The sequence below is a fragment of the Telopea speciosissima genome, chromosome 5 (genome assembly GCF_018873765.1).
Source record: "Telopea speciosissima isolate NSW1024214 ecotype Mountain lineage chromosome 5, Tspe_v1, whole genome shotgun sequence".
NCBI lineage: Eukaryota > Viridiplantae > Streptophyta > Magnoliopsida > Proteales > Proteaceae > Telopea > Telopea speciosissima.
In genome coordinates, this window is record NC_057920.1 from 17,035,570 (window position 1) to 17,049,392 (window position 13,823).

Consider the following 13,823-nt stretch of genomic DNA (forward strand, 5'->3'; position numbering starts at 1 on the left):
AATCAGCTCGAAACACCGAAACAAAACGAGTTCTAGAACAATGGTTACATCTACATTGACAAATTCTTATTATGTGTTCATTTTTGGATTTGGATAGATGGATAACAATGTGGCTAGGTGTGAAATTTGTGGTGCTAAATGCATTATAATGACATCAACTATTAAGCGTAATCCAGGAAGAAAGTTCTACAAGTGTCAACTACACAATGATTTTTTTTTGTGGAAGGATCACTTTAGAATGTGTGATTATGGAGAAGGACAATGCAAAGTGCGGAGATGTACTAGTGGACCAGCAATAGGGAGTGATTTTTGGTGTTGTCCCCATTCCACCTCAGTATGAATCAACATTCATTTTTTATTTTTTTTTCCTTTTTTAGATTCTTTTTCTTTTGATAAAGAATTCCCTTTAAAATCGTTTTTTAATCAAAAATTGGAATTTTTGTTTATTTTCAGGCACAAAATCGTGGTTGTGGGATATTTAAAATAATAGAAGAGGGAGAACCTTCGTCTCCTAACAACAAATGTAGAAATACCGAAGAAGTTCAAACCACAATCACACAATCACCACTTGCGGACACAAAATACATACAAGGTTACCTCAGGGGAACAATCAATGCTTCTCAAGGTCAAGCAAGGATGTTGGAGCAACATACAAGGGAGTTGGAGGACGTCCTTGATGCTGTCAAAAAACTGGACCTTAACAAGTGATGATGTCTAGGAGGAGGCACTAGGATGTCACAATAGTATAACAACTTTTTAAATCTATATTTTATTCATGTAATGAATGACAATGACAACTGTTGGATAAGAACTCTATTAACTCCTATTTTAATTCAAGTTTAAACATTAGTTGTATGCAAAATTTTTTATAATTGTTCATTTTCTAGCCATAGAGTAGCCAATGTCATGATAGGATCTATCTGAACCAAACAGTTTTTCATACAAATTCAATCTAAATCCAACTGACAGAATTAGGGAAACCAAACAGTTTTTCATATAAATCCAAGTAGAATCCAACTGACAGACTCAGGGTAACTAAACAGTTTTTCAGGATGATTCAACTAACAGACTCAGGGTAACCAAACAGTTAATCTGTCAGGACAATGGATCCATTGGTGCAACACCAATTGGTTCCTCACCAATATCAATGCAACCACCAATTGGTTCTTCGAACCAAACACTTCCTTAGACACACCAGCAATAAAAAATGTATCAGGAATATTACGTCGATTCAGATGTCTGCACATGAGTGTGGACATCTGCTACCGTTGGACAGACGTCAGCGTGAGACATCTGGTAAGGGGGCACAAAAACCTTCTTCTCGGCCCAGACGTCTATGCCTTAGACGGAAGGAAAATGACAATATAGAGGATGGGTAAACGAGGTTGTGATCCTTGGCTCGAGCCATGACCCAAAGCTACAGGATATAAAAAGATTCACCAATCCTCAAGGATCCATAGGCTTAATTATGGATCCAACAATAGAAGAGAGGCAAACGTCTATGTTAGTCTACGGATGCCTACTCAGGGGAGTGGACGTCTGCCACCAGCGGACCATGAATTACACAAACTCAAGCTTAGATGTTTGCACAAAAGTGTGGAAGTCGGTCTGAGGGTGTGGACATTTTACGCTAGTCCAGTGGACGTCTACGCAGGAGCACGGACGTCTACGACACAGATTTATTGTGTCGGGAATGAGCTAAGTCACATAATGAAACCACCTAAGATAAGGGGTGTGTTCCATTAGGTCTTTAGTAACTTAATTAGGGATTTTCAGGCATGAGAGATGTACGAACACAAGGTTACATGAAATATACAAATAGAATACATTGATCATACAACACTCCAGACACATTGCTGAACTCAAACAAACTTAGTGTAGTCGAAATGAGGATGTTGAGATGGATGAATTGTAAAACTAGAAAAGATAAAATAAGTAATGAACAAATTACAGCTTAGGAATAGCTCCGATGAATGATAACTTGTGAGAAAGTTGTTTGAGGTGGCATGGGCATGTGGAACGGAGGCCCTTGAATGCTCCAGTAAGGAGGGATGATTTGATTCAGATCGGAAGGGCTAAAAGAACCAGGGGTTGGCCTAAAATGAATCTAGAATAAGTGGTGCGGAAAAACATGAATAGCTTAGGACTAGTTCCAGGCTTTGAATAGAGCTGATTGGCGAAAAAAGGTCCATGTATCCAACCCCATTTAGTTGGGATAAGGCTCAGTTGAGTTTGAATAGTACTCGAAGATTTTATCAAGCGGTTTTATTGGACTACTGGATTACAACTTTCTGTAACAAGGACCACTAGGTATAAATTAAGAAAAGATAAAGAAAAAAGAAATCCATTGTATCTCCCTTTAAACCTCAGTATGGTTCCTATTGTATCCTTTTTTCTCCTGACAATCCTTTTCAACTTGAAATCTTGCCTGAAGAATCCTGCACTTGGTCAATAATGTTAATCCTTCAGAACAGCATTGTGAAAACATCTTCCAGTTCCTATTTTAGGTGGAATCTATCATTTCTGGTTGCTCCACATTTTACTCGTTTTTGTAGCTTCAAAAACTCAATAAAATGAAATTGTCTTATTCTATGAATCATCAAGAAGATCACAATTCACTTTATAAAAACTTCAATTAGATCCACTAATTAAGTATCAAACATGTAAGCTTGGGTGGAGAACTATGGAAAGGAATTGAGGCAACCCTCACAGAGTTACTGAACTCCAAAGCAGGGAGTAACAGACTTATCACATGAAGCCCAGAATGCGGAGTTATTCACCTTAAAATGCCTTCGGGGTCGAAAGGAGCATGGCACCATGAAGGTGAACTATCAGAGATTTGGCCATTCTTGGAACTTCTGCATTCCTATAGAACAGATATTTTTAGTTAATAAGTGGAAAATACGGGTTTAAAACCAGGTTGTGATATCAAACAAAAGCAAGTTTACCAACTTAAAAAATATATTGGTATCTTCTATGCACTATGAATGTTGTTTAGGCATCACGTAAAATGCAAAATGTTAGCAGCACCGAGAACATAGCGATCATATATACCTTCAAGTTTCTGTATCCAGGCTTCTGGTATAGATGATCAGCACCGAGAACATAGCGATCAATCATTCCAGCTGAATTACATGCCGGTCCAAGGTCACCCCTTACTGCACACTTCACCTAAAACCAGACAAGGCTAATGAATAGAGTCCTGTAAATCTCAGAAGACAAAGAAATTTACCAGACAACAATATCAACAAGTCCATGCTGATTACTAAAATAGAATTTTTGAGACATAGTAAGGAAAAGTTTTATGGCCTATGGGTAAAATCAGAGTTGGAGCAAGCAGCTAGAATGTTATTGTACTCACTGTTGCCATTATAGAAAGCTTTTGCAGGAAGGAACCGAAACTGGGTGAAATGAAAACAAAAATAATACACTAGTATTTACTTGGAAGGGATTAATATGTTTCAAGATTAATTCATGTATACAAATTCAACTAGGGCCATGAACATGCATCCCTTATCATTGTATTAACTTGAAAACTGCAAAGTAAAAACTCATTACTTGAGCCCAGATAAGCTCTAGGAGAGGGAATGCCGAATGCCCCTCAGTTCATGTGGATGGGTTCATGAATCTGATGATCACTTTTGCTTCATAATAAGAAGGTTCATATAAATACAAGAATAAGGAGGTGTACTACCTCGTACTGGTGCCAAACCATCCCAATCTGCTCCCAACGTTGGTCTTTGATGCATGTAATCAAACTGACACTTTTATGATCACCTATTGAGAGTATCTGCTAGTTCCCTCATATGCATTCTTTCTGATTTTATCCCAGTAGTACTGCCACTCATTCCTCTCAACATCCTGCATTCATTCGAATATCCTACGGACATCTTATTTCTTTGTTGTTAGTTTCATTAAGTCTTATATAAATTTCCTTAAGTTTGATAGGTAAGCTTCAATCATGACACATTGAAAGAGCATTCACCCAACCAACTTTGTACAGGTTATATCCTCCTCTATATCTCCATCATGGAAAATTGAAGATGGCATAAATATTCATTTTGGGCATTTCTCTTAAATAAATCAATTTCGTTACTGAATCCGCACACCATATACTTTGTCTTACTGGAACTTACTTTGAATTAGGACTCTAGAAGCCGCTGTGCTTCAGTTCTATTTGCATTTATTCCTTCTTTAGTCGTGTTAGTCATTACTTAGCATGTCATTTGCTAAACAAAAAATGGACCTTCTCTTGTATATGAATAGTTAATTAATCTATAACTAGTACCAAATTAAACAGGCTTAAATGCTGAATACAAATAACCAGATAAGCGAAACCAAGTGAATCAGAGTTGTCTTTTCACTCTAAAAAAGGGGTAAGTGTAACATATTAGAGAGCTGCCTGATCCACATACAATAGTACAGAAAATGTTTTTACCGTGTTAACAACATCACCATCATTGGAGAAAGAAACAAAGGAGGTTGACTCTGACAGTTTAAATTGCCAATCCGGAACATATAAACCATATAGTAACCCCAAATATATGGTTGATATGGCAAATGCAACACACCTGCCAAAAAAATAAACATAATTCACACATACAAGGAAAAAGGTGAATCCTTTCTTACAAATAGGACTAAATTGATTGACCATCTCAGATTCCAATCACTTCAAGAAACTCATGATGGAAAAGGCAGTCAGTAAGAAATTTTCATCTAACAACGGATTTCATTGAAGGTAAGTAATATGATTTGATTGGTCATATACTAAAGAGAACACAAAAATAGTAATATCTCACTTGTGGTTAAAGAAACAAAAATAAAATAAAATCTTCAAGATGCAAATCATGGAGTTCCTTAAAGGCAATTATGTTTATAGGCATGAACAAGGCAGACCATACAGAAGGTCCATCATTCAGTCAAAAAGGTTTCTTCAATATTGGAGAAGAACTTAAATGAAACCAGACAGCCATTTTAACCACTTGAACATGCCATGTGTTGATTATGAGGGCATGGGAACAAGGGTTTCTAATTAGACCTAGCCCCCTTTCCCAAAAATTTTAGGTCGTATTTCATTATGACCCTCCTCAACCCTGCAGTGGCGGTAGCCTCGTGCACTGGGTATGCCCTTTTTCATTTCATATTTTGAGTAACAAAAAAATACCCAAGGGAAGTTAAGGTCTATACTTGGGGAAAAAGTAATGTGTTATGCATTTCATGTGCTGTGAATATTTTAAATAGTAACATACTATATCAAAATGTAAAAATGAATTCAGGAAAAAGTTTTAAAAAAAAAACAAAACAAAACAAAACAAAACAAAAAACTCAAAAACTAAAAGTGAAAATTGTCTCATTGTCGCCATTACCTCCAGTAACTGAAGGCATTTGAAAAAAGAGATGGCTAAAAAGGATGCTGAAGCTAAATACAACAACAACATTTTTGAAGTTATGATAGGAAACAGAATATCAGAAATTACCCCATTACCAATGCAAATAATAGCTCTTGAAAAGAGCTACTTCCCTTTGCCTTCTAGATAGCCAAATTTCACATAAAGCTGCAACTATGTATCCAATAGATATCCTCTGTCACCAATTAAGCAATACAAATTTCAGTTCACCATTCTATTGTGTAAAATACATGTAAAAATGGAAAAAGTGAGTCAATAGAGGAATTCAAAACAGTATAAAGACGTCATGCAACATTTAGAATTCAGAAGAACTTCTCTTTGTAGCCCGTAAACTAAACATGGAAGAAACAGATCTGACAATGATGGATGAATGGATCTACTGATAGTTTTATGCTATTCAAGTACCATTTGAAAAGCCAACCAGATTCAGTATTCTATGTGAGAAGCCCAAAGGAAGCAAAGTAAAATAGGATGCACCTTAGGATTCAATGCCAAATTGCCAAGATTTTCTCAAGTATTTTAGTAAATTCAGTCCTATGTTCCATTTGAAAGGTTTTAGTATCGAATGGGTAAGCCAATAGAAGAAAAGTGAGAGTAAAAAAGGTACCCACTGGGGCATTTAAAAAACCAACTAGTATCATCATTGCCTTGATGAATTCTCGACATGAACAATGGCTTCAGATGAAGGATTTAATCCCAAATTGGCTGGGTTCAGGTGAAGGATTTAATCCCAAAATAGCTACCAAAAAGGAAAATAGAAATAATAATCATAGTAATAACAATAATAACAACAATGGTAATATCTGTTGGGAGTTTAGTCCCACATCGGCTAGTGATTAGCCTACATCCCCCCTTATACACCCGGGAGTCCCTCCACCTACCAGTTCGAACTTTTAAGATGGAAACTTTGCACAGTATCAGAGCAGGTTTTCACCGTATCCACATGTCCGCAGTACGTACTGCCACACGTGCAGGGAGTGTGGGGAGTTTAGTCTTACATCAGTTTAACTAGTAACTAAGTACTTCTTGGAAATGGCTACACTGGATTTAGTCAAGACCTTGTCCCTCACGATCAAGTAAGGATACCAATAGTCAACAGTAAAAAGGGGTACCTAATGCACGAGGCTCCCGCCACTGCGGAGTCTGGGGAGGGTCATAATGTATGCAGCCTTACCCCTGATTTCGCAAAGAGGCTGTTTCCAGACTCAAACCTATGACCACTTGGTCACAATGGAGCAACCTTACCGTTGCACCAATGGTCAATAGTGAATAGTCTTTATTCTTGGTCAGTTGGTCCTACATACTTTATAAACAAACACATGGGAGAAATATCTATATGTTTGGGACATGTTCTTTGGATTTAATAAATAGAAGACTAGTGCTGATCCAGATTACCAAGCATACAGAGATCAATGAGAATATGTCAACTGGATAATGGAGCAAACCAGTAGTAGCAGTGGCACCAAAAGAAAAACTAAAACAAAAGGTAATGCTAGCATATATAAAATACTGAATTGGTGCGGGTTACTTGAACAATAAAATACAAAGCAATTATGAGTGGAAGCATTGACACCAAGTGTATACATACGACTCAAGTAGTAGACCCATTTAAAGTTCAAAATTTTTTTCCAGAAAACTGGGATAAAATTATCTTTAATGATAATTATGCTATATAACTTCCAAAGAAAATAATTCCTCTCATCAATCAAATTTTTTATATGAATGACATTTCACCTTCTGTGCCACTAGATTACCTGAGATGATTTCTAGTCACACTTTGCATAAAATTGGATGATAAACAAATTCCACACCTATAATGTTAATATATAGATGTACATCAACATATTAATATACCTGTAAAATGCCAAGCCAACGGATCCTTTCAATGTCAACACCAAATGTCAAGGAATTTAATCCATGCAGATAACCACCTAAAATGAGGAGAATAATGTGACCATACTATTCGATATCCTTCAATGATTGACAATATGTATGTGGTCAATAGATGTCCATAATATAAATGAAACAAATCAAACCTTTTCTTTTTTGTTGGGGGGGGGGGGGGTTGAGGGAGGGAGATATCATCACTGGCAGTACAAGAAGTTTAAGAATGCCCACTGTACTGCTGTAGGAAAGTTTATAAAACACAAGGTTGATCTAGCAAGATTCATTGGATGTAATAGATTTCAGTGTTATGGTATCACTAAGGAATCTAGCATTACCTTATAAACTTTTTCCCATAACTTTAATAGCCTTTTGCCTGAGCTTAACCTAAATCAAGAATAACTCCTTTAAAAGGCAAGATTCTCACTAAGGAATAGAGGTAGCCCATAGTTGCAAACTCCAGGTGGAAACTCTTCTTTCTAAAGAAGACTATATCCTTTTCTGAAGAGCACCAGCACAGCAGAGGCTCAGATACAATGCATCAATTGCTACATCATGCCTGAACCTGCTAATTTTACTTATTACACAGATAATTTATGGTCAAGTGACCATGAAATAGATTAAGACAGTCCTCCAAGGGACTGTACATACAGCATCCTCATTTAGTTCTTTATGTATGCATATTTTAGCAACATCGTTGAGTTGAGAACTTACTCAAGTTCCTTATACTTTCAAGTATCTCATGATTCTCATCTATATGCTGCGATGAGGATTACCCATATTTGATTTTTCCTCCCAACTTATGGAAAAATACCAACCTAGAAAGAAAAAAAAGTTCAAGCCCGTTAAGTTTCAAGATTCTCTCCAGATTGCTTTAGAGATCAGCAAGATAGATAATCATCAATTTTATAGACAGCAATGTCATATATCAAGGCACCAAAAGCAAATAACAACCAATCTAACGAAGATTTGGCTGTTTTGTCCTATGTTGCCTAAAACTCTAAAAGACTTTTTACCAAGTTGGCACTACCTAATCATATTTTTACATATATTTCCCCAAGGACACTATGAGGAACACCATTGACACCTAAAGATGGTATGGTTATACTTTAGGAACTAATCCATCATTTCATTACTAGAAGGGTGTTCTGTGACTTCACGAGTTTCAAAAATATGATCAAATCCTGATAAAATGTCGGTGAAAGGAAAGAATCACCATATAATAAAAAGACAGGTCTGAACCATGATGACCTTTTTAAGCCAACTATTATGACTCAAAGTATAGAACTTGATTTGAAATGATTAATTTTGCTAGCTCAAATTGAATTTCACCGAAAAATACTGCAATTGATGGGTATACACAATATTACCTTGAAGAAAAATACCAAGAAGAAAGAGTTCTGCCGCTCTCATCATCGCCTTGCATGTAGCTTGTACTTTGTTCGATACATTCTGCAATTAAGAAAAGAAACTTTATTGTCAACTACTCTACTAAATACCTCAGTGAAGGCACATCAGAAATGATCAATCAATAATGACTGTAAACCCCTTGGAGTCCGGGACAAGTAATGCTTCACAACCATGCAGTCACATTTCTAACTCCAGGCAAGCAACTGAAGTGGAAAATTAAAATATATAAAAAACTGGTGGAAGCTACTGAAACTGAAATCTAAAAAGAAAGAAAAAAGAGAAGGAAATTCACAGGAAGCAATGATCATTCAACATAAAGAACAATTTCTAAAATCTTCTACTCAATAAATATATGTCCAAGAATTAAATAGTCAGATACCTTGTAAACAAGTGAGAGAGAAACGCCAGAAATAAATAGAAAGAAAGGCATCACAAAATCTGCCAAGTGTACACCATTCCATGGAGAGTGAGCAATAAATGGTAGAACTGAGCCACCATAATCAACGAATATCATGAGCTGCAAAAGAATAACATCAAGCAAATGTGAATTACTGGTAGTGAAAAGCTTAACTGGTTGGATTTAGAAGAAAAAAAATTGTCCACTTTTCCATTTTAAATAAAATAGTAACCTAAATACCAAATGACAGTAAGATTATACATTCATAACTTTACACCATCTAATCCTTATGATTCTTATTGATTTTTTTGTGAGTGTTGTTAGACTGAAGCATGAACCAGTCCCTAGGTCCGCAGTTTGCAACTCCGGACAATACTAACCAACTCTCAGATAGTTAAAACTGACGACTGGATTGAACTGAACAACAGTTCTGATCAATCAAATCGCCCAATCTGATTCAGAGACCTATGATCTAGTAATAGTATCGTCTACTGTTGTGTCTAAGCATCGTAGTGCACAGAATTCTGAATTCCGAAGCTGAAGCACCGTAAAGCATTCGTGTCTACCCGTATTCAATACGCAAAACAAGCTCAAAACCCAGAGAACAAAGAAAACATCAAAAGATCACCAAAGGCTCTCAGAAAGAAACCACAAAGAGTTCCAGCAACGAAGAAACAAGAGAAGAAATGGTTTCCAGTTTCTACGAGTAAGCAGAGAAGAGAAAGGTTGATTAGGAGAATGAAGGAAGATCTCACGCACAAAGACGGCGAGACCACGAAAAACGTCGAGAGAGGCGAGACGAGTGGTACTTCTTGTCCTTGGGATTGGTTTGTGTTGTTGTTGTTCTTCTTCTTCTTCTCCATCTTCGCCCTTCAATGGCAAATAATCGGCCATTTTCAGGGCGGCTTGTCGGAGACCAACTGGAATTTGGGGAAGATCACAACTCTCCTGACTCTCGACTCCGACAACCAATAGGCATTTTCGGAGAGCAACTGGTACTTTTGCCTCTACAAAGCATATTATTCTCTTTCTTGTTTAAGCTGTGGACTGCCGTCCTGTTGGAAGGAGCGACGACCAGGAACCTTAATCTCACGCGCTCGTAGGATGACGCGCTTATCGCGAAACTTACGCCTTACGCCCCATCCATATTAATACTTGCAAAGTTGCCAAGACGGTTGTGAATTAGCGAGCGTAGCGCGTGGAACTAAAACAGAACGCTAAGGACAAACAATACTGTCTTCATGGAGTAGGTTAGTAAATCCAAAACGTGAGATGTAAATACGTGACACGTGTGCCTTTTGGATTGGATCCTACTTGCATAACTTTCCATAATAAATATCGGAGCCACTCAGATGATGACCCCAACAACAAACTATCTATCTGAGTGGGACTGACAAAACGGCAGCTCTGTTTGTCTTAGCCATGACCAAGGTCAATCCAGACCGTTTACTTATTAGGCCGAAATGTGGAACTGGAATCAAGCCGGATTCGGGTCGTCTGTGGTTTCGGGTTGAGCGGTCATCATGCTACGCTCAATTCACAGGCCGTTACTTGAATTTCATGCCTATCCAATGGTTGATACTTGGTAGACGAGCTCAATTCAAAATTCAAAATTGCCACTTAAAATTTAAAAAATGTTAGGCCGTTGAGGAACTCGTCCACTAACTATTGGATTGACATGAAATTTACATGGTGGCCTATGAGTTGAGTGCAGCATGATAGTTGTTCTGACCCTAGGCTGTAGACAAGTTTGATCCAATCAAACCTCAATGAGTCGAGAGACTCAATAACTACTTCATTTTCTAATAATAATAACCACTTTTTTTTTTCATAGAATGATAATAACCACTTCAGTTGTACATAACGTAAGGGCTAAGGCCACTCTCGTGTGGTGCTGGGTCTGCTGGCCATGGTTTTAAGTATCAGTATCGTATCGCCCATATTGGGCATTACGTATCAGTTTTGCTATTTAGAGATATTGATATCGTGCTGATACCGTATCGATAGCACGGTACGAACAAGGGATAAAATGATCAAAAAACTCATTTTTAAAGGAAATGCAAGGGTAATTTGGTCTGATACAATCGATCCAAACTGATACCATATCAGTATCGTATCGATTTTATGTATTGCGGATACCTATTTCGATACCGTGCACTAAAACCATGTGCTGGCACGTCTCTCTTTTTTTTTCTGATTTTTTGTTTTTTTTTTGGATGATGGCAGCTGGCAAACTCTATTCCACTAATATTTAAAACACTATCCCAAAACTTTACCAAAAAAGAGGCAACAGTGAGTGTAAAATGGAGACAATGTAGATAGTGCTCTTTCTTAGTATATTTATTTATTATTAAAAAAATAAGAGAAAGCAACCTCTTATACCTACCTCTTTGTACTCTTACTTTTGTTTTTAAAGAGTTCAGATCTAGGTTAGTCTTGTACATTGATAAGTGTCTCTGGTACCGAACGGTTATGCATAAGCTGCTCCTTCCTTTAGGGTGATATTAACAATGTTGACATCTCATCAAAAAAACTAACAATGTTGACAATTAGATACAGAGAGAGAGAGAGAGAGAGAGAGAGAGAGAGAGAGAGTCAAATTTCAAAACATAATCGGTCAAATTTCAAAATATAATTCTTCTTGTCTGTCAAATTTCAAAATATAATTCAATTAAAGAAGAATATTTTTTTGTTCGGGAGTATAAGTTGCACCGGTAGAAAACACCCACTCACAGTCCCCCTATTGAAATAATTGAAGGGGCACGGAGATCATTACACAGGGGAAGAAGGGAACTGGACACAACTATTGGGACTTGGGAGCGTAAGGTATGCTCCAAGAAAGAAAACTTCGGTTGTATTTGGTATGCATTCTAGGTCAATTTCTTATTTTTGAGTAATAAAAAGAACTATTTTTGTCATTTGAGAATGCGAAATCAACTTCGAATGCATACCAAACACTACCTTCGTCCCTCCAATTAAATATCAGTTCATATATTTGCATGTATTCCTATAAAATTTTCATACACATCCATTGCAATTCAGCAACTACTGTCCACTCTCTCATAGTTTTTTATTCTGCCACATAATAGAGATTCCTTTGAGCTGCCCGCTTCTGCCCGCTTAGAAGCTAAGACCCTCTCCCCAGTTAAGTCCCATAGAGGCTTTCGGTGACTATTTCTGTGGAATGTTAGTGTTTCTTATGGTTTTACATATTTTCATAAGATTGTTGTATGTGGACTCATTCTGTTGTTGTTCAAGTCTCTTGAACTTTTGTTACAATTCCCTGTAATACCTTAATTTGTTAACTTCTTCCTTATATGCTTAACCTGTTCATTTATTCGTATGTCACATTACATATAAATTCTCAATCAAAAAAAATTTACATAAATTCTTCTACTCAATTAGTCTTAATTAATCAACAAGAAGAAGTTAGCCTTATCACAACTAAATGGGGTCGGCTATATGGATTCTTTCAAAACAAAATAGGAAAAACTGAGATCCACACAAAGAGAATGAAAAGTAAAAGGAATAAAGAAATAAGATAAGAAAAGTGAGCAATAGAGAATTGAAGTAAGAGGAAAGAAGATCGCCCAGAAATCAGGAAAATTTTAGCTACATGGTGTCAACATTGTGGATCATTGCCCTCCAATAGGCTCTATCTGAGGTTATACTTGGCGCAAGACCCAGACTATGCATGTCTTCACAACCTCACCTATGGTCATTTTAGGCCTGCCCCTAGCTCTTTTAGCTCCTTCAATCGAAATCAGATCACTCCTCCTTACTGAGACATCCCCAGACCTCCGTTGTACATGGCCAAACCACCTCAGACGACATTCTCGGAGCTTGTCGTTGATTGGGGCAACTCTCACATCAGCTCTAATACATCCGTTCCTCCGTTTATCCTTCTTAGTTTTGCTGCACATCCATCTTAACATCTTCATCTCTGCAATACATAACTTCGCTATATGACACTTCTTAACTGCCCAACATTCCACCCCATACATCATAGCAGGTTAGACAATAGTTTTATAGAACTTTCCTTTAAACTTTAAAGGAATGTGATGGTCGATCACATAGTACTCTAGTAGTATCTCTCTATTTCATCCATCCTATAATTCTTTGCGAAACATCATCATTTATATCACCTTCTTTGTGGGTCTTAAATAAACACCTCATTTTTTTATTTTTTCGTTCAAAATAGAAACTTCTGATGATCTAAATAACATAAAATAAAAGGAGTGTGTGAGGTATGAATCAAAACAATTAATAAACTAAGCTGTTTCAAGAACCTTGAGAATCTTAAATACCAAAAACATGACCTTCATTTTTTTGCTCAAATATCTACCACATGATATGATAGATTAAATGGAGCCCAAATTTTGTGGACAAATAAAACCTCAAGATCTCAAGCTCTATATCAAAAATGGAATTTGACACATCTAATCTAACAAGTAGGTGACCAAAACAACATAATGGAACAATAAAAACAAATTTTCTTCTTTTTCTTACGGACAATAAAACCCAATATAAAAGAAGGGGAACAAAAACTATGTTTGGGAGTGTGACCTATGACAGCACTCCCATGTGTCTATCTGTCTCCTCCCCCATATGAAAAGACACCTCTATCCCCTTGTTTTGAGGAGGAGAGATATAGACAAATGGGAGTATTGGCGTAGGCCACACTCCCGGCAGAAAACTGCTTCCCATAAAAGAAAATAGTTCAA

The 13,823-nt window shown here is 37.0% G+C and overlaps 1 protein-coding gene across 1 annotated transcript in view; it reads right to left on the reverse strand.

Annotated features, from left to right (window-relative positions):
- LOC122663413 (heparan-alpha-glucosaminide N-acetyltransferase-like) overlaps positions 1-10,043 on the reverse strand; it is a 45,941-nt gene extending 35,898 nt beyond the window's left edge. Inside the window, exons 1-8 of the mRNA XM_043859093.1 lie at positions 9,859-10,043; positions 9,082-9,219; positions 8,663-8,744; positions 7,263-7,339; positions 5,486-5,583; positions 4,439-4,571; positions 3,055-3,171; positions 2,781-2,866 (exon numbers count right to left, since the gene is read on the reverse strand). Coding sequence (XP_043715028.1) covers positions 2,781-2,866; positions 3,055-3,171; positions 4,439-4,571; positions 5,486-5,583; positions 7,263-7,339; positions 8,663-8,744; positions 9,082-9,219; positions 9,859-9,993 — 866 coding nt within the window. The 5' untranslated portion in view covers positions 9,994-10,043. The remainder of the gene's footprint in view (positions 1-2,780; positions 2,867-3,054; positions 3,172-4,438; positions 4,572-5,485; positions 5,584-7,262; positions 7,340-8,662; positions 8,745-9,081; positions 9,220-9,858) is intronic.
- Positions 10,044-13,823: the final 3,780 nt, after the last annotated feature.